This window comes from Galdieria sulphuraria, assembly GCF_000341285.1.
Source record: "Galdieria sulphuraria unplaced genomic scaffold scaf_13, whole genome shotgun sequence".
In the NCBI taxonomy this organism is placed as follows: Eukaryota; Rhodophyta; class Bangiophyceae; order Galdieriales; family Galdieriaceae; genus Galdieria; species Galdieria sulphuraria.
Window position 1 is genome coordinate 164085 of NW_005178462.1, and position 22260 is coordinate 186344.

At 38.2% G+C, this 22260-nt stretch overlaps 8 protein-coding genes across 9 annotated transcripts; 4 read left to right on the forward strand and 4 right to left on the reverse strand.

Moving 5' to 3' along the window:
• The first annotated feature begins 10 nt into the window (after positions 1-10).
• On the forward strand, positions 11-885 carry Gasu_20110 (succinate dehydrogenase (ubiquinone) iron-sulfur protein). Its single transcript, XM_005707240.1, has one exon. It carries the CDS (start codon positions 35-37, stop codon positions 860-862), a length of 828 nt encoding a protein of 275 aa, XP_005707297.1. The 5' UTR covers positions 11-34; the 3' UTR covers positions 863-885.
• A 6-nt stretch (positions 886-891) lies between these two features.
• Gasu_20120 (cell division protein FtsZ) lies at positions 892-2220 on the reverse strand. Its single transcript, XM_005707241.1, has 2 exons — positions 1751-2220; positions 892-1701 (listed from the first exon to the last, which is right to left on the reverse strand). Exons 1-2 carry the CDS (start codon positions 2208-2210, stop codon positions 959-961), a joined length of 1203 nt encoding a protein of 400 aa, XP_005707298.1. The 5' UTR covers positions 2211-2220; the 3' UTR covers positions 892-958.
• Positions 2221-2223: 3 nt separating this feature from the next.
• Positions 2224-4150, reverse strand: Gasu_20130 (citrate synthase). The gene is made up of 2 exons (XM_005707242.1): positions 3483-4150; positions 2224-3431 (listed from the first exon to the last, which is right to left on the reverse strand). The coding sequence occupies exons 1-2, from the start codon at positions 3783-3785 to the stop codon at positions 2256-2258; spliced, it is 1479 nt and encodes a 492-aa protein (XP_005707299.1). The 5' UTR covers positions 3786-4150; the 3' UTR covers positions 2224-2255.
• Positions 4151-4170: 20 nt separating this feature from the next.
• Positions 4171-5731, forward strand: Gasu_20140 (phosphoribulokinase). The gene has a single exon (XM_005707243.1). It carries the CDS (start codon positions 4222-4224, stop codon positions 5593-5595), a length of 1374 nt encoding a protein of 457 aa, XP_005707300.1. The 5' UTR covers positions 4171-4221; the 3' UTR covers positions 5596-5731.
• Positions 5732-6130: 399 nt separating this feature from the next.
• Gasu_20150 (mRNA splicing factor, putative) lies at positions 6131-7481 on the forward strand. 2 transcript variants are annotated; one of them, XM_005707244.1, is made up of 3 exons: positions 6131-6295; positions 6347-6882; positions 6938-7481. In XM_005707244.1, exons 1-3 carry the CDS (start codon positions 6271-6273, stop codon positions 7250-7252), a joined length of 876 nt encoding a protein of 291 aa, XP_005707301.1. In that variant the 5' UTR covers positions 6131-6270; the 3' UTR covers positions 7253-7481. The 2 variants fall into 2 exon arrangements, with proteins under 2 accessions (XP_005707301.1, XP_005707302.1); XM_005707245.1 differs by having other exon boundaries at positions 6131-6882.
• A 10-nt stretch (positions 7482-7491) lies between these two features.
• Gasu_20160 (uncharacterized protein) lies at positions 7492-8170 on the reverse strand. The gene has a single exon (XM_005707246.1). It carries the CDS (start codon positions 8150-8152, stop codon positions 7529-7531), a length of 624 nt encoding a protein of 207 aa, XP_005707303.1. The 5' UTR covers positions 8153-8170; the 3' UTR covers positions 7492-7528.
• A 380-nt stretch (positions 8171-8550) lies between these two features.
• Gasu_20170 (casein kinase 1) lies at positions 8551-10871 on the forward strand. Its single transcript, XM_005707247.1, has 5 exons — positions 8551-8603; positions 8649-9434; positions 9493-9608; positions 9659-10260; positions 10313-10871. Exons 1-5 carry the CDS (start codon positions 8582-8584, stop codon positions 10764-10766), a joined length of 1980 nt encoding a protein of 659 aa, XP_005707304.1. The 5' UTR covers positions 8551-8581; the 3' UTR covers positions 10767-10871.
• Positions 10872-10875: 4 nt separating this feature from the next.
• Gasu_20180 (phospholipid-translocating P-type ATPase) lies at positions 10876-22250 on the reverse strand. Its single transcript, XM_005707248.1, has 9 exons — positions 22130-22250; positions 20107-22077; positions 18738-20057; positions 18112-18679; positions 14942-18054; positions 14802-14878; positions 13212-14746; positions 12874-13156; positions 10876-12805 (listed from the first exon to the last, which is right to left on the reverse strand). Exons 1-9 carry the CDS (start codon positions 22245-22247, stop codon positions 11054-11056), a joined length of 10737 nt encoding a protein of 3578 aa, XP_005707305.1. The 5' UTR covers positions 22248-22250; the 3' UTR covers positions 10876-11053.
• Between the last annotated feature and the right edge of the window lie 10 nt (positions 22251-22260).

Sequence of the window (22260 nt, forward strand, 5' to 3'; positions counted from 1 at the left end):
TGTTTTCCATTGGCCATTGAGTTGTGTGGCGAATATGTCTTTTTTAAAACGTTTACAGACGACCCTACTTTCAAATAGAAAGACTGTTACCAAGAATGGTGCCAATTATGATGTAAAACATGTTCGCGTCTATCGTTGGGACCCCGAGAAGGGAGAGGAACCTAAGCTAGTGACTTATCCCATTCCTCTAAAGGAGTGTGGTCCTATGGTTTTAGATGCTTTGTTCAAAATAAAGAACGAAGTGGACTCGACTTTTGTATTTAGGAGGTCCTGTAGAGAGGGAATATGTGGGAGTTGTGCAATGAATATCGATGGAAAGAATCGTCTTGCTTGTTTGACTCCCTTAGCTGGACCCAAACAGACCGTGACGGTGTATCCCTTACCTTATATGTATGTTATTAAGGACTTGATTGTGGATTTGTCCAACTTTTACGCTCAACATCGTGCAGTTAAGCCATGGTTAATTCGTTCTACTCCTCCAGGTGGTAAAGAAGGTCTGCAATCCAAGGAAAGTAGATTGAAGTTGGATGGCCTTTATGAATGCATTTTATGTGCGTCTTGCTCCACTTCATGCCCCAGTTATTGGTGGAATCCTGAAAAGTATCTTGGTCCAGCCGCCTTGTTGCAAGCTTATCGGTGGATAATTGATAGTCGTGATGAAGGAACTATGGAACGTCTAAAGTTTCTTGACGATGATTATAAATTATATCGTTGTCATAGTATTGGAAATTGTACGCGAACTTGTCCAAAGCACTTGGACCCGCAGGCTGCAATATCAAAGATTAAGGCTCTAGTTGAGTCGAGTCCAAACAAAGTGATGTCAATAACAGGTAAAAAAGCAGCCGCTGCTCATTCCAGTTGATAAAGAAAATACCAAAACATGAAATGTTTATTTCTTTAAAACGTTTTATCCCAAAACCATCAGAATAGTGTACCATACAATTACAATCCCAATTTCTTAAGAAAATCCTGTGGCAACTACAGTAACCGAAACTTTCCCTTTGAATGTCTCATCAACAACTGCACCAAAAATAATATTTGCATCAGAATCTACACTATCATAAATAACTTGTGCAGCTTGATTCACTTCAGATAAAGTCATATCTGCTCCACCTGTGATATTAAAAACGGCACCCTTTGCAGATGTTATAGGAAAATCTAAGAGTGGCGATGAAATTGCCGCAGTTGCTGCATTTCGAGCTCTAGAGTCGCCACTTGCAGTTCCGATACCTAATAAAGCAAATCCTTTTTCTGCCATAACCGTACGAACATCTGCGAAATCCACGTTGACTAAGCCAGGTTTAGTAATAATATCGGAAATTCCCCCAACACCCTGACGAAGAACTTCATCAGCAAATATAAAAGCCTCAGTAAGTGGAGTGTCTTTCGGTACTGTTTCTAAGAGTCGATCGTTTGAAATAACAATAAGCGTGTCAACTTTTTCTCTCAGACTTGCCAAACCATCTATGGCTTGCTGTAGGCGTCGACGTCCTTCAAAAGCAAACGGCTTTGTTACAACACCAACTGTTAAACAACCCAATTCTCTTGCGACATCCGCAACTATTGGAGCAGCACCAGTTCCTGTACCACCTCCCATTCCAGCAGTAACAAACACAAGATCTCCACCTTGAAGAGCTTTTGCTATATCTTCTTTAGACTCTTCAGCAGCTACTCTACCAGCTTCAGGATTTCCACCAGCTCCTAATACAATAACTCTAGTAGAACACGAGAAAGAACATTGTCACGATACCTAAACCTCTACAACTTTGTTTTCCAATTTGAATAACCTGATGATGTGTTTTCTGGCAATATACTTCTTGAAACCTGGCAAGTGCTTGTGCGTCTGTATTTGCACAAAGGAATTCCACATCTTGCAAACCACTCTCCAACATACGCTGAACTGCATTTCCTCCTGCACCTCCTACCCCAACTACCTTTATCTTGCATTGTTGTTGTGGCAAGTTTACAGGCGCTCGGTTGGTTTCAGTCCTGGATCCAACCTTTTCACTAGTCGTAGTTGCCGTTGAGTCACTTACCCGGGCTACCGTACTCAATCGAAACCTAGTAGGAAGGCGCCTTGAGCGACTAATTCCCTGGTTCCGAAAATAGAGGGCCTTGTGAAGTTGACACAGGGTAGAAGGACAGTATGAATAGGACACAGGTACAACTGGAGACAAAAAGCATAGACTATTCCAATCACAATGGCACATTGACTAGAATTTGAAAAACAAAATATTTTTTATATCAAATTCATTTTAAGCAATGTCTTTATGAGGCGCCCTTCGACGCTTGGATAGATTGGAATGATACGTCTTAAGTGCATCCATAGTTATGCTTTGCTTTGATATGCTTTCTTCTTCTGTAGGAAAAACTTTTTCGATATCACCAATACATATTTGACGAGCTCGCATTACATGAGTAGCACCAGGAATAGAAGCCTTGGCTGCACTCTTTTCTTCCCTTAGCGATTCGTACCAATGTGCCAACCAACCTGCAATTCGAGGAAGTGCAAATAATAACGGATACATATCCAATGGAAAACCACATGCTCTATATATAATTCCTGAATAGAAATCCACATTTGGATAAAGTTTTCGAGAAACAAAATAATCATCTTGAATAGCTCTCCTTTCCAATTCTACGGCAATATCTACCAATGGATCTCTACCCACTTCTGCAAATACTTTTTCTGCATATTCTTTTAGTATCTTCGCTCGAGGATCATAATTCTTGTAAATGCGATGACCAAATCCCATCAATCGACGAGTTTTGGACTTGACGCCTTCCAAAAACTCATCAATTTTATCTACAGAACCTATTTCTTCCAACATTCGAACAACAGCTTCAGATGCTCCACCATGAAGTGGACCATATAAAGCTCCGGCAGCACCTGCCACTGCTGTATATGGATCGACTCTGGTGGATGTTAAATGTCGCATTGCTGCTGTAGAACAATTCAATTCGTGATCAGCATGAACAATAAACAATACGTCCAAGGCTTTGGCAATAGCAGGAGATGGTCGATATTCTGATTCGGAAAGTCTATCTAACATGTAAAGAAAGTTTTCAGTATAAGAATACCCTCGAAAACTCTCCGTTGGATAATTGTAAGGTCGACCAATTCGATGACGATATGCACACGCAGCAATAGTGGGAGCCTTTCCAAGTATCCTAAAGATTTGTTGATTACGTGCACGATAGTCAAACTCAAACAGATCTCTTCGAGTTAGGGTAGGGTTGCTTTCAGGATATTCAGTAGACATAGCAGCCATAGTTGCAATGAACATTGACATAGGGTGGGCATCATATCGAAACGATTTCATATAATCCATCAAAGTCACATGAATATAAGTATGCGACATGATTCGCTCTTTCCACGTATTCAACTGAGTAGCAGTGGGAAGTTCTCCATATATAAGTAAATAAGCAACCTAGAAGAGTGCTTTTACAACGCAGTACAAAGATTATATTGGAAAACTTACTTCCAGAAAGTTGCTTCTTTCTGCCAATTGTTCGATGGGGTAACCACGATATCTTAGAATTCCCTTGTCACCGTCAATATAAGTAATTGTACTCTCGCAACAAGCGGTGTTCATAAACCCTGGGTCGAAACTAGTTACTTGCTTCTCCACTTCTTTCCCGTCCTTAGTCAACCCTTTCAGTCTTACTTGGGCCAAGTCCTTTGCAAGAATGGCAACGTCTCCGTCATGAACTGTTAACTTGTGCTCTTCTTTTGAGGGAGTTTGAACAATCAAATATCGCGACTCTTTATTACTTTGACTCATCGTTTCACACGAGGACTCGACAAAATAAGTTGGTAAAATGTCTTCTGGAATGTCGAAATAGGAATGGACGCTGAAAGAAATTCTGTTCGTGAACACACTTCTAAAATAGCTTTTGTGTATATGCACAGAAACTATAACTCATATCTTTATTTAAAAGATTTCTTTGTATAAACGCTATAGGATAGACAGTATGCTAATAGAATACTTGATAGAATGCATAATACTGAACAAAGATTATTATGATAATCAATATTTTCTAATTAGCTATTCCAATATCACAATGTGGATATAGCATACAATCAAAAATAGCAAAACCCTTTTTCTCACATCATTTCTCTCCACCATCCAATTTTCTACGATTCTTTCCTTCTCTTTCAGGGCAATTGGGCGGATTGATACTCACCATCCATCCTTAGTGCATTGTTCTCCTCAGTCCATGGAGCTCAGAGATTCACTTTCTACTATGGGGTTTGTTCTTCCTTCCACCACATCATACGTTGTTTATAAATCTTCTTCAACGATAAAAAGCAAAAAGTACAACAAAAGAAACTATAGTTCAGTTTCAAGAGTTCAAGTTGGAGGCAGCAAAATATCCTCCTGGTCATCCAATCGTCTATTATTCCAAGGAAAGGAAATAAATACGACAAGAAAAACAACCACAAAGTATTGGATTATAACTGTTTCTTCTCAAACTGCTCTAGAGGAATTTGTCAACTGCAGTGGAGCCAAAGGTGTTCATGAAAGTGCTGGTATCTCAAGATCAAAATCGAAAGTACTTAGAAACAAAGGAATAGAGCGACCAGTTATTATCGGAGTTGCTGCAGACTCAGGTTGTGGCAAGTCAACATTTCTCCGCAGAGTAAATGAGATATTCGGTACTAAAGTTTCTCAGTCACATACACCTCAAGGGGAACTGGTGACAGTTATCTGTCTCGATGACTTTCATACCTTGGATAGAAAAGGAAGAGCTGAAAAAAAGGTGACTGCTCTCAATCCCGAAGCAAACAACTTTGAGTTGATGTATCAACAAATAGCAGCATTAAAAGAAGGATATGATATTATGAAGCCAATTTATAATCATCAAACTGGTTTGATAGATCCACCAGAGCTTATTCAACCCAACCATATTATTGTAATAGAAGGACTGCATCCTTGGTATGATGCAAGAATGAAACAACTCCTAGATTTTACTGTTTATCTTGATATAAGTGACGAAGTTAAAGTTGCCTGGAAAATTCAGAGGGACATGGCAGAAAGAGGTCATAAACTCGAAAATATTTTGGCTTCTATCGAGTCTCGTAAGCCAGACTTCCAACAATACATTGATCCTCAAAAAAAAGATGCTGTAGCCGTCATTCAAGTACTTCCTACTCGATTGATTCCCGATGACACGGAAAAGAAAGTCTTGAGGGTTCGTCTTATACAACGAGAGGGTATCCAGGGCTTTCAATCTGTCTATCTTTATGATGAAGGTTCAACAATAGACTGGATTCCTTGTGGAAGAAAACTTACTTGCAGCTATCCGGGCATCAAATTCCACTATGGACCAGATAACTGGTACAATCATGATGTTTCTGTTCTAGAAGTTGACGGAAACTTTGAGAAACTAGAGGAACTTATCTATATAGAGTCCCATCTTAATAATACTTCCACCAAATTTTATGGAGAAATAACCCAACAACTCTTGCGAAATTCTTCTGCTCCAGGTTCAAATAATGGAACTGGACTCTTTCAAGTTCTAACGGCACTCAAAATGAGACAACTTTATGAGGAGCTTACGGGAAAGAGTATTGCACCTGTCCTAGTTTAGCCGAAAATCAAGTTTTGCTCCACTGGCTAGCTGGTTTTCTCTTCCAGTATATTAGTAAACTCTATGTGCGTATCTTTGTGTAACTATGATAACCAACCAGCAATATGTCCCGTTCCTCGACAGTGTTCACAGTCAACTTCGCCTTGTGCACGGCAGACAACACAGTCACAGTTACCACTCACGGAACATAAAAGTGTGTCTCCCAACGTCATAAAACCAGTTCCATTGCAAAATTTACAAGGAATCTTGCCACTACCCTTACAAAAGGTGCAAGGCTGTATACAAGCAAATTCTTTCTACAGTAGAAAATTCACTTAAACAAATAACATATGATTAAACAAATAGAATTACCTCAAAAAATCTATACTTCCTTTCCAAGTATTGCCGTTTTCTCTCTATTTCTTCTTGTGAAGAACTTGAGCTTGCCTGAGAGCTTCCATTCACTTCATAGGAAGAACAATAAACCACAGTGAATTGATTGGAAAGTCCAAAAACCTTTTTTCTAAGAGGTTCTAATACAATGCTTGAAAGATTTAGTTCTTTAAGACAAGTATATGAATGATTTCTTTCTTTGTGGTTTGAGAGTATTCTTCCAGACGTCACAAAAAGAAACATTCGTACAAAGTAATAATTTACTTAATTCATAATCTTTTGAAAAGAGGAGTTGATAGAACAATGGGACGTTCAACGACAGTTTTTGGTAAGAAAAAGCAGCATAATATACTTTACAAAACAACTAACTTTGACCAAGTTGGAAATATAGCATACAACACCTCAGAAGAACAGTTGCAAGAAATATTGAGTCAGATAGGTCCTATATTATCCTTTCGTGTGGTATATGACAGAGAAACTGGGAAACCGAAAGGTTATGCTTTTTGTGAGTATCCTGACGCGGAAATGGCCTTATCTGCCATTAGAAATCTTAATGGGACTGAGTTGAATGGAAGAACTTTGCGAGTAGATTTGGCGGACTCAGATAAGAGGGAACTGGGTCAATCAGCAGCCAATATGGAAACAGGAAACAACAATCCCTCAACGGCGTCAAATATGAAAGCTGGGGCTTTGAATACTTCGGGAGGAACTGGAAATATTCAAGGATTGTCCAATCTCGGTGCAAAAGGCTCACTGGAGCAGCTTTCCTGTCAGCAGATACATGAAATTATGCTCCAAATGAAAGCTTTGGCACAACAAAATCCTGAACAAGTCAGACAACTATTATTAGCCAATCCACAGCTGACCTATGCTCTTTTACAAGGTCAAATCATGTTAGGTTTGGCACCACCGACTGTAAGCTGATATATTTTTTAGATTCTGCGTTTTCTTATTCAAATAATATTCGTAGGGTTGGCCATCACAGTCTACTCCTTCCTCAAATGCTAACAACAGTGCCGGAGACTTGATGAATCAGACTTTTTATCCCAGTAATGTTATGGCTCCCAGTCTGTCGAGTGGATTCGCTATGGGAACTTCTCTCCCGCCCAATGATATGATTCAACAAGCTGCTCTCCTACAAAACATCATCAACTTGACTCCTGCAGAGTTGGAAAGTCTTCCTCCTGAACAACGAGCACAAGTTCTTCAATTAAAAGCGACACTAGGTGCTCAAATGGGTCAGCCTGGATTGGGTTCTTCCGCCTTTTCTTCGAATAATAATTGAGCAATATTTAAATGCTCTTTTTTTTGCTATGCCAAGTTGGGATGATATCTTCTTACTTGTTGTGGAAGTATATTAGCGTCATTGAATACAATTGCCTTTGCCAAATGTTCGGATAACCAAGCGTGATATAGAAGTCCACGAGAACCTAAACCAGTGTACAACCAGATGTTACATTTCTTAAACTTGCTAGCCAAATCTAATATTGGAATAGAACCAAGTTGTGTTCTTTCTGGTAGTGCTCTAAATGCGCCCTATTTATCAAAGTTGAGCAGTTTCTCATGTTATATTCCGTCGACTTACGTCAATATGAATACACTGCATATGATTGAGCATTCCAGAGACGAGTTTATCCAATCTGCTATGGATATTTGCTATCTCATAGTCCTCCGAAAGTTGATCTAAAGTACAAGGTTCTCTATCGAAAGTGGCTCCAGCAGTAAATGTCGTCTTATTAGGAATTAGATATTTTCCACATATGATGGGCATTTTCAATACATCCAACTTGTCCATAGTTCCATTCCACCGATAATACAAATTTCTACCAAACGAACGAGTTATCGACACTTGTTCCGATAGACCTTTGATGGAGTTAGTATCAGCTCCAGCACAAATAACGACATCGTGAAACTCATTTGTTTGTTCAAACACTTTTAAATGAGATATTGTTTCTGGTCTCCACTCGACTATCCCAAACTGCAAACACAAATTCCACAAACCCTCGAGATATTTACGGGTCTGAATGGTGTAAGCATCTTTTAAAAGCAAACCTGACATCGCCGAGCTATTCCAACCCAGAACTTGATACAAATCTTTACAATGAAAGAGTTGAACTAAATGAGGTAAAGATATGGACGCTTGTTGCAATTTTTTATGTTGTTTTTCCGTCAAAGCAAGTCGCATGATTCCTATTCAACGCTTTCACAAAAGATATTCGATACAGCAATTCTATCTACCATTATTTTGAACAACTTTTGAGTTGAGCTGACTCTCTACAAGAGAAATAAGTTGAGTTGCACTCCGGAACGCTTCTTGTCCTTTCCAAAGAAGCTTTGAATTGGGTGAAAACGGGTGCAATAAACCTGCTGCTACTCTAGAAGCTCCACCATTTCCAGGTCTAAAAGAATCAAAAACGGTTATGTGACAAGGTTTCTCTAGGTCAGCTGATAACCTGCAAAGATAATAGCAGAGAGATAGACCAGAGATTCCACAACCAATAATACCTATGTTATGATATTTTTCCACTCTACAAAATAAGCGTAACTGTTGATGGACTTTCTTATGAGAATAAAGTGATTTTCTCCAAGTTAAACTTGAGTGGACTACAAACATATGTGCAATGGATTTCTAAGTTGTAATAGCTTTTGGCCCATCAACAGCTCGTTTTGGGGTTTTTGAGGTGTAGCTGTCTTGGCAGCTTTCTTCGTTTTGGGTAACCGACAAGCAAAGGAGCCAAGTGGCTCCACGAATCGAGAACGTTTCTTGTTTACTAGTGAAAACAAGGGACGTCGCTTTGCCCACACAGACTTTCGAAACAAGCACTCTCGTGAGAACTCAACGTCCTTTGCGACGAGTCCCAGTTTGAAGCACCCAAGTCAGCAACAAGAGAGAAAGACAGAGCTAGAGCTTAGTAGCTCAGTTGAAGCCTTTTCGTCATCATTGGCAGTTTCTAGAGATAGAAAGGCTTCCCAAGTGGAAAACGTGCTTGAAGAAACGGAGCAGTTTAGAAAGGAACAAAGTGGTCAACCTTCTCGTAGTCTGGGAAGAATAGAAGGAACTTGTGTTGAGACAACAGCTGAAACAAAGAAGTTAGAAAGTTATTCACGTACTCCTTTGGAAGGAACTTTGGAATACCCTCTTTGTTTGAACCGAGAGCAAGCAGTTCCAACTATCTCAGCCAGTCGTCAAGGAATATCAAAAGAAGAAGAACTTGAAACTAGACCAGTTGCAGAACAAGAAACTTTGGAAAAAATAACAGCTCAGAAAAGAAACAACGGGTTTTTTGACAAGACAGCAGAGTTGCAGGGTTCTACAAACTTTATTTCTTCTTCAGAAAACAGAGAAAATTTAGATAGAAAACTTTTCAGAATGGGTGAGAAATCGAGCCGTAGTGACCGTGTTGTAGCGGGAAAGTGGCGTCTTGGAAGAAAAATTGGTTCCGGTTCTTTTGGAGAAATTTATTTAGGTATTGATATGACACTTACAAAACGGTATTATGAGATCTGAATCGAAACTTGTGCTAGGAACAAATATATATACTATGGAGGAGGTTGCTTTGAAGTTCGAAACTGCAAAAACGAAGCATCCCCAGTTGTTGTATGAAAGTAAAATCTACCGATACCTAGCAATATCTCCTTGTGTATGTTTTTTTTGTTACAACTCACAGTATTTTTATATTCTTGGAATTAGGGACAACCAGTGGTAGGATTTCCAACAGTTAAATGGTATGGTCAAGAAGGTGATTTTAATGTAATGGCGATGGAACTTTTAGGCCCGAGTCTTGAAGATCTGTTTAATTTTTGTCATCGCAAGTTCTCGTTGAAAACTGTTTTGATGATTGCTATTCAGACTATTACTCGTATTGAATATATTCATTCACGAAGTTTTATTCACCGAGATATTAAACCAGACAACTTCCTTATGGGGTTAGGGAAGCATTCAGAGACGATCTATTTGATTGACTTTGGTTTATCCAAAAGGTACAGAGATCCGAAGACACATGTGCATATTCCATATAGAGAAGGAAAGAATCTGACGGGCACTGCAAGATATGCGTCCATCAATACTCATTTAGGTTTGGAGCAGAGTCGAAGAGATGATTTGGAATCTCTTGGATATGTGTTGATGTACTTTAACCGCGGTAGTTTACCATGGCAGGGTCTTAAGGCTGCTACGAAGAAACAAAAATATCAAAAAATAAGCGACAAGAAAGCTAATACGCCCATTGAAGTATTATGTAAAGGATATCCCGCAGAATTTGCAATTTATCTCAACTACTGTCGCTCCCTAAAGTAAGTTTTATAGAACAGCTGTTGTTGAGGCATGAAGTTGACATTTGTGTAGATTTGAGGAGAAACCAGATTACGACTATCTTCGTTCTATATTCCAAGCACTTTATCGAAAGAAAGGATTTCCTGATGACTATGTATTTGACTGGACTGCCTTGACTCGAAACGCATCGTCTTCCCTGAGAGCCAATGCTACCGCTGTACATCGTGAAACGAAGAACCGTGATGACTCCCTTGCAGTTGCACTAGATCAACAACAAGAAGAGCGGATATTGGATCATACGGAGAGATTGGAATCTAGTGGTATAGGTACAGCTCCAATTTTATCAAGTCCTTTAGTGAAGGAAGAAGAGACTTCTCGCAGAATGTTGGGTGAAGGAGGAGTAGACACTTTAAAGGATTCAAAGCAAAATGTCGTTTCAAATAGCCCAAATGCTTCTCATGTTTTGAATGCTGGCATTGGAGGCAAAGATATTTCTTTGTTTTCTAATTCAAGAAATAGGAGATGAAGAGGAATTATGAAAATGGTCATTACCAAAACACAACCAAGGTTGATTGAAGAATTCTAGAAAGTGACGAAATGTTCATTGCACCATCACAATAGTGTCTATTTATTTTTCATTTTTATATGAGAGACGTGTCATTCAGCATATATCATGTCAACAACGAATACTACCACCAGTTAACTACCAAAAAGATGTTTAGATTGTGTTTGCTCGGTTTCACACATTGTGTATACTGTCGTTTTGAATCTTCTTCCTATTTGAACTCGACAACAATTCATTATTGCACCAAATTAAATCAATTTGCTATAGGATGGAGGTGCACATTTTCGATTGATAAACTTTGCAACTACTACAGGGCAACAACTTATTGTAGTGACAATCAGTATTCTTAACCAAAAACTCCACCGAAGAATTAGATACAAATCAAACACGGTACGCAAAAGAAATAATGATAAACCATAAGAAATCAAGCTGATGCATTCTGCAACAACCATCAATCTATGCCACTTGCGAATTTCCACAGCTACCATCAACAGTTCTGTAAGTATCAACGAAGTGAACGCTACAGAAATCAACGAACTTGTTGAAAAATATTCATCATTCCACAACACGTATACAGACACCACCATTATGGTCATTCCTTGATAAAGTCCCTTTAACAACCATGTCAAAAAGGTCTTCAAGTTCAGAGAACGCCCCTTTCGAAGATCTGCATATAATTCAGGATAAGTAAATGCAATCTCTTTTGTCACATCCACATCCAAAATCAACGAAAAGACAGGAAACATTGTATATATAGTTGCATAACCAACCAGAATCCAACCTTCAAATATTGGGATTGCAGCATAAAAGAAAATTGCGCAGTAAACCATTTGAATGATGGCAATAATAAGTCCTCGATGAATGACAAACTGCGCCAATCTTGCTGAACGTTTATAAGAATTTCGTCCATGCCATAAAAGAAGACAAGTCAAATGAGAAAATTGAGTAATGCTTACATCGGATGCCAAGGAAGCCTGCTTTCCTTCCTTTCCAGGTATTCCAATTCCAAAGTTTGCCTGTTGAATCATCGACACATCATTTCCTCCATCACCAATAGCAGCAACTCGACTTGAGGTGTAAGACTGAACTAGTCGAACAACTAAAGACTTCTGAGTAGGACTACAACGACAGACAACTACACAAGGAGACAGACAAGAGAGTTGCAGAAATTCTTCTCTACAAAAAGTCAGTAGGGTTTGCAAGGAGGGACCATCCACAATCAACACATCTCCTATTCGATGTCTATACAACGATAGCTGACGCGATGCCTCAATTCGATTGGATACTCCTGTCATGGTGCAAATACCTTTGGAGCGCTGCACCAATCGAGAACTTACGGCAATATTGGTCGCCGTTTCAACTTTATCACCAGTTAACATCCATATTCGAATACCTGCATGCTGCAGCTTTTCAATAGTTTCCCTCACACCATCTTGCAACTTGTCTTCCACTCCAGTCAGTGCAATGACTTCCATATCTTTCTCTAAGCTCCTCTGAACCGCACTTATCGCATCTGAACGATTCTTAATAGTGCGTTGTGCTGCTTGATATTCTTTCATGAATTTCTCCAATTCATCATTTCCTAATGTCTTCTTTGCATACGCTAGAGTTCGAAGACCTTCACGAGCAAGGTTTCCACTTTCTTCATCCAACCAATCGTTTTCATGAACCAACTGAGCAATAATCATATCAGCTCCTTTCACATAAAATACGGTTTCCATCGTTTGCAGGTCACGAACCACTATACCCATCCGTCGAGCTGCTGACGTAAAAGGAAATTCACATAATATTTCAAACTGCTCTTCTGCACCAGTAGGGGTTCGTAAGCGAATAAGAGAAGCACTTCTTTCCAATAAAATCACTCCACATTCTTCACAAAAATTAACCAAAGCAACTTCATCTGGAGAAGCTGCTTGAATAGTTCTGGTTCCATCTTCTTCAATAAAGGGCGTCACATGATGAGCAATCGCTATTGCCAGCAAAGTTTGCGATATCGCAGTCTAAACAAAAAGTGATGGTTATAAAAAAATTATCGCACAAAACTACTATAAGTAGATATTGAACATACCTGAATATGTCGTAAACTTTGAGGATGCGCTATTTGACTTCCGGTACTTGATAAAAGTGAGTCACTGGATAGAAAAGTAGTATTATTGCCGAGAGAATATTTATCAGCTCTTTCCGTAAAGCCCCAGAGAACATATTTCCTCAAATCCTCCAAATCATCCTTACTAAATAATAAACTTCCCAAATGCAATTTCTTCAAATGCATCTCATTCTTTGTTAACGTTCCTGTCTTGTCAGAGAGAAGATAATCAATACGCCCTAGCTCTTCTGGAAGGTTGGACGAGCTATACCAACAAAATTGAATCAATTTAATTTGTCGGGTCTTTCAACAACACTTACCGTACAATGCATTCGTGCAAGTCTTGATCATGCTGAATAAAATATGAGTAAATAGTTCGTGCCATATCCAAATTAATTCGCATGGAGATAGGAATTATCGAAGAAAATAATAAGAAATAGCGCATAAAATATAAGTACCAACGTCCTTGAAATCCTTTCAAAACTAACAAAACAAAGGACATTGAACCAAGAAAGAAAAAGAGCATTTTCGAAATTCTATTCAGTTCCCAGTCCAATTTTCCAACTTTCGACTTGGGTTTTGAAGCATTCAATGCACTTCGTGTTTCCTCACCAACATACAAAACCAACACAACTGCACTTCCAGAAGCAATAACTGTATTCGCCCATATTGTATTTTCCAAGGAAAGAGGTTCCTCTATATAGACCTTCTCTTCAGAACCTTCGCTTTGAGAAATCGAGAAATTTCCCACAAAATCGTAAATTTCTTTTCTTGGAGCTTCTAAATGCACAAATGCGTCTAAACCGACCAACTGCTTATCATCCTCAATAGTTTGAGTAGAAGAAACGGCTCTTCTAAGTTTCCAATCCGTTTCACCATCCAGCTGGTCTGTTCTTATAAAAATAGTGCCTTTGCTGTCATGTTTCGCTTTCAACAGTAAACAATCAGCTGGAACCCGGTCATCATTATGAAGAATTAAAACGTCACCAACTCCAATATCTTTCCGATATATAGTGCCATGACTGCCATCTCTTAAAAGTCTAGTATATGTCTGCATATTAACCTCTCTGTCTCGACAATATCTCTGCCAATCATCATACACTTTTTTGGATATCGATACTGAAAGCACAAAAATCAACGGTCCCAAATATGTAAAGAGATAATTTACACGAAGTGGAGGAATCAGCTGTGATAGCGCAACACCCAGAAAGAATAAGTTGTAAAACATGCGAAATTCTTCAAATAATATTTTCGGAAAGAAATTGAAAATATTATACTGTTGATTTCGTACTCGATTCTGAGATTTGGGCTGTCTTCTGTCAATCGACGCCAAAGAAATTATCCTATCTTGTTCTTCCTCTCTGTTCGATTTTCTCTTCCAAAAGGATCTTTGACCAAGTTTCTTCCAAAATCTATGCCATTGGAAACGTTTCCTGGAACTTTCGATTGGTTCTAAAGAATCTTCTTCTTCCAAGACTTCATCTGCTTCCAAATCCAAGTTATCAACGCCATTGTCAGTATCATCTAACCAATACTTTGGAGATTTACCCTGCAAGCCAACTGAGAGAGAAGTAGTGCTGGAACTATTTATAGGAGTGTACAAGTCAGCATCATCACGTTGTCCCATCAGGGAAGTTCGATATCTTGCAGCTCTTGAACGGGAACTGGGCAGTGCACTTGGTGGCAAGGGGGCTTTCATACTTTGCTGATAGGAATGTACGTTGAGCTTTGTTTTTGCAGAACGGTTACCTGAAGGAAATGTAGGAAAGTCCCAACTAGAAGGAGAATGATAACGAGTAAAAGTTGAGTCTGAGTTGTTCCACAAGTTTTTCCAGATTCTTTGTAACCAACTCTTCTAGGCTTCCGTTAGAATCACAACAATAGCACTTGCAAATATTCAAAGCACTTACGTTGTTTGTACGTATTCTCAGAGAAGGTCTCAGGAAACCTTCACTCAAAACACTCCTAGAGTTTTGAAACTTCCGTCCTCGTGAATTCGAGGCCAGTGTGTTGAGCAAGGCTTATAAATACTGCTGTCAACAAGTTTTACCAAGTAAAAACAGCAAGTCCTGCGGTTCTTCTGGACGCGAGCGTTGAAAATGCCAATACAAAAAGTTTTCCAAACTATCTTCAAGGATCTTGTGTATCTTATTCGTCAATCGAATGTCTTTGGACAATTTTTGTAAATACCATATGGCATTTTCAATTCTCGATTCGTTGTGTTGTTGATAGGTTTCAAGACCTTCATCTAAGATGAACATTTGAAGCACTAAGATATACACTGGCCGAAAAAAGTCTGGAAGGAAACCGATCATCTCCCTCTTTTCTATATAGAACACCCAACTCAGCAGAAAGCACAAATGGTTGACGGCTATCGCAAAACAACGCCTTCTCCATATCTGATATGACTTTCCATATGAAGACAACAAGATTGTCCTGCAGAGTACAGCTACATGTTGCATTTGTAACAAAGGTTCCTCAAAACTATTGCTGGGATCACATTCAAACAACTCCATGGAAGAGGTGTGAAAATAATTTTGCCACTGATTTAAAACATTCTCTATAACATGAGATGGACAGGTCTCATATATCATATATTCTGGATTGTCTTTGCTTGCATCGTCAGTCACTTGGAATGAAAGATACAGAGTTTTTCTTATAAATGAGACAAGAGAATGGCAAAGCACTGAACCTTGCGTTTCTTCCTGAAGCATAATAAACTCCAATGAGAAACATTTGTCAAATATCCAATTCAAGGCTTGAAACCAATTAGGATGACATGTTGGAAATTCGTATTTGTCTTTTAAGATATGATACAAACCTTTTGCAGCTCTATTACGAACGTCAATATATTCATCTTGCAAATAGTGCAGAATACATAAACAGAAACGAACCCATATATTCTTCAGGCACGAATTAGAATCTCTATCAACTTCAACCAAAGGTGCACATGAGTTTGAGTAAACCATTTCCAAAATTTTCTGAAAAAGAACAACACCCAAACTCAACAGTGAATCCAAAATGGCCATGCGAAATGGAGCAGGATGCATATAAGGATTTGTTTCCACAAACTCCAAAAAAAATTCTACATCCTTAAACCAAATCTCTTCGAATCCTATCAACTGGTCAGGAATACTTTCCACTATTTTGGCTGGCAAACGAGCATCTTGAAATTGTAAGATAACTGCATATAAAGGAAATGCTTCTTCCAACACTGTATAAGATGAATAATGTCCTATGATTTGCTTCGTTCGAACTAGAAGATGATATATAATTTCATTCTCAGACTTGAAGTTCAAGTTATGCAATCCTGAATAAATGCATTCCAAAAGTGACATGTGAGAACATGAACTAATACAACTTGCTACATTATCTGCCGGCATGGAAAGCAAATGCGTCAATTGGCATCGATAAAAATGCAATACAACCGCCAAAGTATCACTGGCACTATTACTATTGGTCAGGATACCTTCCACATGGATTCCTAACAATTTAAGAATATTTCTAACCATGTCCCTATCCAGGCCATCCTCTGAAAACCAATATTTTGTCCATTTCTCAAAAATACCCATAATGGCTCTTTGGACTTGTAAGCAAGAATGCTCAAGTAAATTTGGTAGCTCAGTAAGAAGCTTTTCTTTGCTTTCGTGATAATTCCTTTCAGTATCCATAGACAAGGAAGACAATAATGAAGTAGCATCCAATGAAAACAACCATTTCTCATCTAGAGTTTCTAGGAGTCTCAAAGCTTCAATTACTAGTTGAGTTTGACCCAAACGTAAACCATCAGCATAAGATTGATGCCTCATTATAGCGTAGTGATACTCAAGAAACAAAACTTGAAAAATCCAATCAACACTATCCTCATGAATTCGCAAGGTCAATTTGTAGACATTACTATCATCATTATCAAAATAGCGATCGCTTCCTTTCAATACATTCAACAACTCACACATCCACGTGAACCACATGCTGCGAGTCAGTGGTGGAACACAAACGGATACAGCAATCCATGATAAATATTCCAATACAAAATCATAAAAAATTTTTAAACACTGTTCAAATAGTAAAGATTCCGTCCAATAGGAAACATTTTCCTTGAATAATTTGATACATGTAAACAACTTCCCCTGCAGCATGTTCTGAATGGATGACAAGGATATCGCTTGAAAACCACAAGGAAAATAAGTTGCATTATTGTAATGAAAGAGAACTTCCTCATCGGTATATTCGATGTCCAGAACTTGATTTCTTTGGAAACTGCAACGCATACGGTGACAACAAGACAATCTAGGCATCACTAAATAGATATCGTTGATGGAAGATAAAACAAACTCCCATTCTTCTCTTGGATTAGCATTTAAAGATGTAATAAATGAAATGGAATATTGTTTCCATATAATGTCATTTTTGTTTTTCAAGAATACAGGTAAATACTCTATTTGCAGTGGATACAGATCCGATGGATGTTGTTGACATTTTGTAAACTTCATCTGAATAATATTTCGTGATATCAGCCTTTGTGTAACTTTATCGGCGGTAGACTCAGGGCTGCATAGACATTTAATTGGGATAAGTGGAAGACTTTCCAAAAGGGACATCCATAATTGCAAAGACCAAGGCGTTCCATGAACCATACGACATAAAGATGTCCCTGCTGCAAGACGAACATACTGTTCTCGTACTTGTAGAAAAGTGATCAGTCTCTCAAGTAACGATGGTAGCAGTTGGATCTCATATGAAGAACAGAAAGGATGCGGAGATTGTTCAATCGAATTCCATACTACTTTTGTCTTTTCAGGATTATTTCTGATAGTGCATGATAGCATATTGCTGCTCGAATTGCGCAAAGTCGATAAAAGACATAATACTGGATAGATGCTAGTCATGTGAGCAGATCTTTGACTGGAATGGTTCTGCAACAGTTGGTTTTGAACTTGTTCCAAACTTGTTGAAATATGTTGAAATAAGGTAGGAAAAAGTTTTCCAAAAAGTTCTCCAAAAGTCAAGACCGATTCAACTTCAACTTGCACACTAGGCAACACTATTGAATCAACTGGCAGCACAAATTGAGAATACTCTCTTTCTCTTGTTTCACCGGAGATCTTGAGGATTCGTCGCAAAGAAGCTCCAGCTAGCAACATGGCACTATTACGAATGGACCTATGCATAACATTGCTCAAAACAACGTCAAGCTAAAAGAAGAGCACAAAATGTTACCATTTAGATGAAGCATAAGCTCTTCTTGCATTGATAAAGCTACGCTCCGCAAAGTTCATAGTAACATCGGATAGGCTCCCATCTTGAAGAAGCAAATGTAATATATTCATAATATGTATCAAAGAGGCATCGATTGGGAATGTGTCAGACTCAATTCCATCAGAGAAAGGTTCAGCTTTATCCTCATCAAGAAAATTGTCAAGTCCATCAATCAATTCTTGCAAGACTTTGGGCGTGATCTCCTTCAACCTCGCTTGTTCTGCAGCCAAGCATACAGCACGAATAAAATACGGTAAACCTGCAGAACGTCTAAAGGAATAAAATTTGGCATTCGAAAGCTCTGATAAAACTTGAAAAAGTTTCTTTCTAGGAAGTTCTGACCACTCCGCTCGAGTAGAACGAAATAAAGCTTTGCTGCTTAGCAATAGAGAATCTCCTACAGTTTCCATTACTCCATTGTGTGTTGTACAACACATCACTTCCATTTGTAGAGAAAATAGACACTCTACATCATGAATAGTCCACACTTGATTCATACTGTCTGTAAGGTTCCAACTTCTTCGCAATCCTAGGAGATTTCTTGATCAAACAGGGTTCAAACAATAATTAGAAACAAAAAATCCCACCTTTGGTAACATAAGAAGGCTGAACTTTTCTTTTTTCATTTTCAATAGTCTTCTGCTCACAAACCGTTTGAATAATCATTGTAATCAACGAACAAACCTCTTTAAGACAATGAAAAGAGCCAACTATAAGTTTTCTTTGAAATGAACTGTCATTCTCAACTGTTTCTATCGATGAGTTATCTCTTGATAAATTTGAAATAGACTGCAAATATACTCCTATCCAAGGTTCCATATATCCTACTCCTTTTAAACTTTCCATTACTGAAGAAGAAATTAGTTCCATTAGAGGATTTGCTATCTTAGATCTGATAGTTTCCACTGTAATAAAGCTCGACCATAACTCCGGCATCCATGCATCTTGGAAAAGATATTTAAAAAGTATGAAATATCCAAATAGCCAATCTTCTTCGTATAAATGGGAAAGTGTAACAATACAAGAATCAAATTTTGACTTGCTCTGGTTCAAAAACCAAGATAAGAAATAGAAAGAGGCTAATGCAGGATCCGTTACTTGTATTCCAGACGTACAGAAATTATCTTGTGTTCTTTTCAAACACCATTCTGCGAAATAATAGCCACGCGATTTTACAAACTCGTTGAACAGAATTCTGATGACTTGAGCACCACATTCAGCATGTGAGGGACGAACACTTTTGAGATGGTGAAAACAAACTTTCCAAATCCAATCGAATGATTCGTGTGTAACAGGCAAGTCCAGCCGATACATACTTAAAAGCTGAGAGACAGTTTTCACGAGTTTTTCTGATCCATTCAACATGGAAATATAATAGGTATACAGAAGCTGCTGTGTCAATGTCTTTGAAACAGTAGAAACAATAGACTCCTTATCTAAAGAAATGGACATCCACTCCTTTAAAAGACTAGAAGCATTTTGTTGACGAAAGGTATTTACATCCGAAGCAACTAAATGATAAAAAAACAAGCGGTATATTTGCTTTACCACTTCCACAGCTTGAAAGAGAAAAACATCAACTTCTGCGACACTAGCAATCGGTTGCTTTCTTTGAACAACATTATGTTCCCATTGAAGGAATGATGTCTGTCTCTCACGAATTTTGGCATCTATGCTATGTTCTAAACGTTTCAACAAGCGTGAAATAATATGAAGAAATCTCCAACTTGCTGAAGATTTGGATTCAAACAAAAACCATGGCAACAGTTGCGGCAATAGACGTAATTCAAAACTATCAAGTGGTTCCACTTTGGAAGATGATTCTGTAAGACAGTCTATTACAGCAAATCGACAGATATCGTTCTCGCTGGATAGAGCAAGATTCAATTCTTCCATTGAGAATGTTACTAAATACAAGCATTGAGTGGAATACATACTCATAAATCCAAACCTTACCTGTTGATTCTCTTTCTGAAACACTAAAACAACCCAAATCTTCCAAATAACGAAGACTTAAACCAGGACAATGTTTCCTTCCATTGGACAGAACAATTAGTTTTAGCTTTGTGGTGTGCCAATCATCTCTACTTATGTCTGAAATTCCATTTAATAGAGTAACTAGACAATCTGTACGATCTGTAGGCAACTTCAAATATGTTCCAAGTGCTTGCGATATTAAACGTTCTTCCTGAAGAGCATTCTTAGCGCTCATTATGGATTCCAGTAAATCACCTCTAGTCTTTTCAATAAAGCATTGTTCACCAACTTCTTCTAACAGAAGTTTCCAAAAGCTTTCCAAGCAATGTGCTGCAGCTGTAGAGCAAAACTGATCTGCAGAAACTGCCCACAGTGCCTGTTTTGGAAAACCTGGCGAAATTTTTAATAGCTGACAACTTCCTCCCATAAAAGATAAAAGATTTTCTATAATGACAAACTGTGCCTTGGTTGAAATTGTTCCAGATAGCAGAGATTGATAAAATTCTTTCCAAAAAAGTTTCATTCTTTGCTGCTCACTAACTGGAACTCTCGAATCTGAACTCAGAGAAAGCAAGTCTTGAATAATGTCCCTCATTTGATTAGAAACGCCTCTTATTGGTTCTTGACAACGTTGCCATAGAATTGTAAAGATTTCCCTTATCAATTCAGCCGTCATTAAAGAAGAATCGATAAGTTTCAAAATACAGCGGCGAAGACCATCCAAAGCCATGAAATGGAAATGCGAATCTTCACGAAGTTGACAAAAATTCTGCAAAGTTCTAAAAATCGCCATTAACAAGGAGGCATTATTGTTCATTGACGTTTCCAAAGTTCTTTCTGAAGAGGACTTGTTCATATAATTCAAATAGTCGATAACACCGATACATATCGATAACTTGGAAAAACTAGGAAAAACAGATTTCATCCAAACTTCAAAATTTCGCGAAATATCAAATTCCTCCTCAACATTTTGACTATCAATTTCAGGTTTACATAATAGAGACTGCAAGCAAATCCATGAAAAACTAGCAGCCAAAATCGAGTCACGAGGAATCCTTTCTTGACTAATAAACCATTCCAGTTGGGTAGTTAGAGCTCTCAAAAGAATTCTAACTTCACTGGTTCTGTTTATAAAATTCAAGATAGCACAAACATGAGACTCATCATGATCTGACAATACTATCCAAAGGCAGCGTCGCAATAATTTCATAGTGCTTTCGATGCAATTGTTTGTATCTGGTAAAGATGTTTCAAAAAACAATATTGAACAACTAGTATTATGTTGCATTGATTCCTCCTTACAAAACAAGTTATAATATTCATACAATACATCGGACGAAAGGATAACTAAACCAAACCATATCATACAACATTCGTTCTCATACATTGAAATATCTCGTTGTTTCATAGTATTCGTAATTGGTTCCTTTCTATACAAAGGATACAAAATCAAAGCACGAGAAGAAGCCTCGTAGACAACAACAGAAATGAATCGTATATCTGAGCCACTTACATATGGATGGTGCGTATCTCCTTGAAACAATAGTAACGAAGAGCAACGGTCCTTTTCAAAATAATTAAAAAACACCGAATGAAACAAATCTGTTTGCGGTGACTGAAACTTTAGATGACAGAATACTTTGTGCAAAAGTTGATTGAATTTTTTTAATACAATCGTAGATAGTTGAAATATTATTGGTTGCTCTTTAGAGTACTCGTTACAGTCATTCATAATCTGAAACCACGTGGAAAACGACTTGTTAAGAAGTTCCAGTTGTTCCAATATATGAATGGCAACGGACTGAACGCTATTTGCCAAGGGTAGACAATGTCCCAAATTATCATCAGAATCTTTCTGTCCAGAAGCAAACACTGCCAATATTCTACTGCATCTTCTTACTGCGACTTGGCAAACGTTACTTTGCTTCAAACAGCGTCGCAGATAACTGCCTTTTGAAACAAAGTGAGAAAGCCTCAACGATACACAAAAAGGTCGACAAACCTAGCTTTCGCATACAAATAGTCTGATTCCTCACACCATCGCACAATTGCAAACTACGCACTGTATTTTCTATTTCAAGGCACTCTGAACAATTCTTCTGTGATAAACAAGTATCCATAAAAGCAATATGG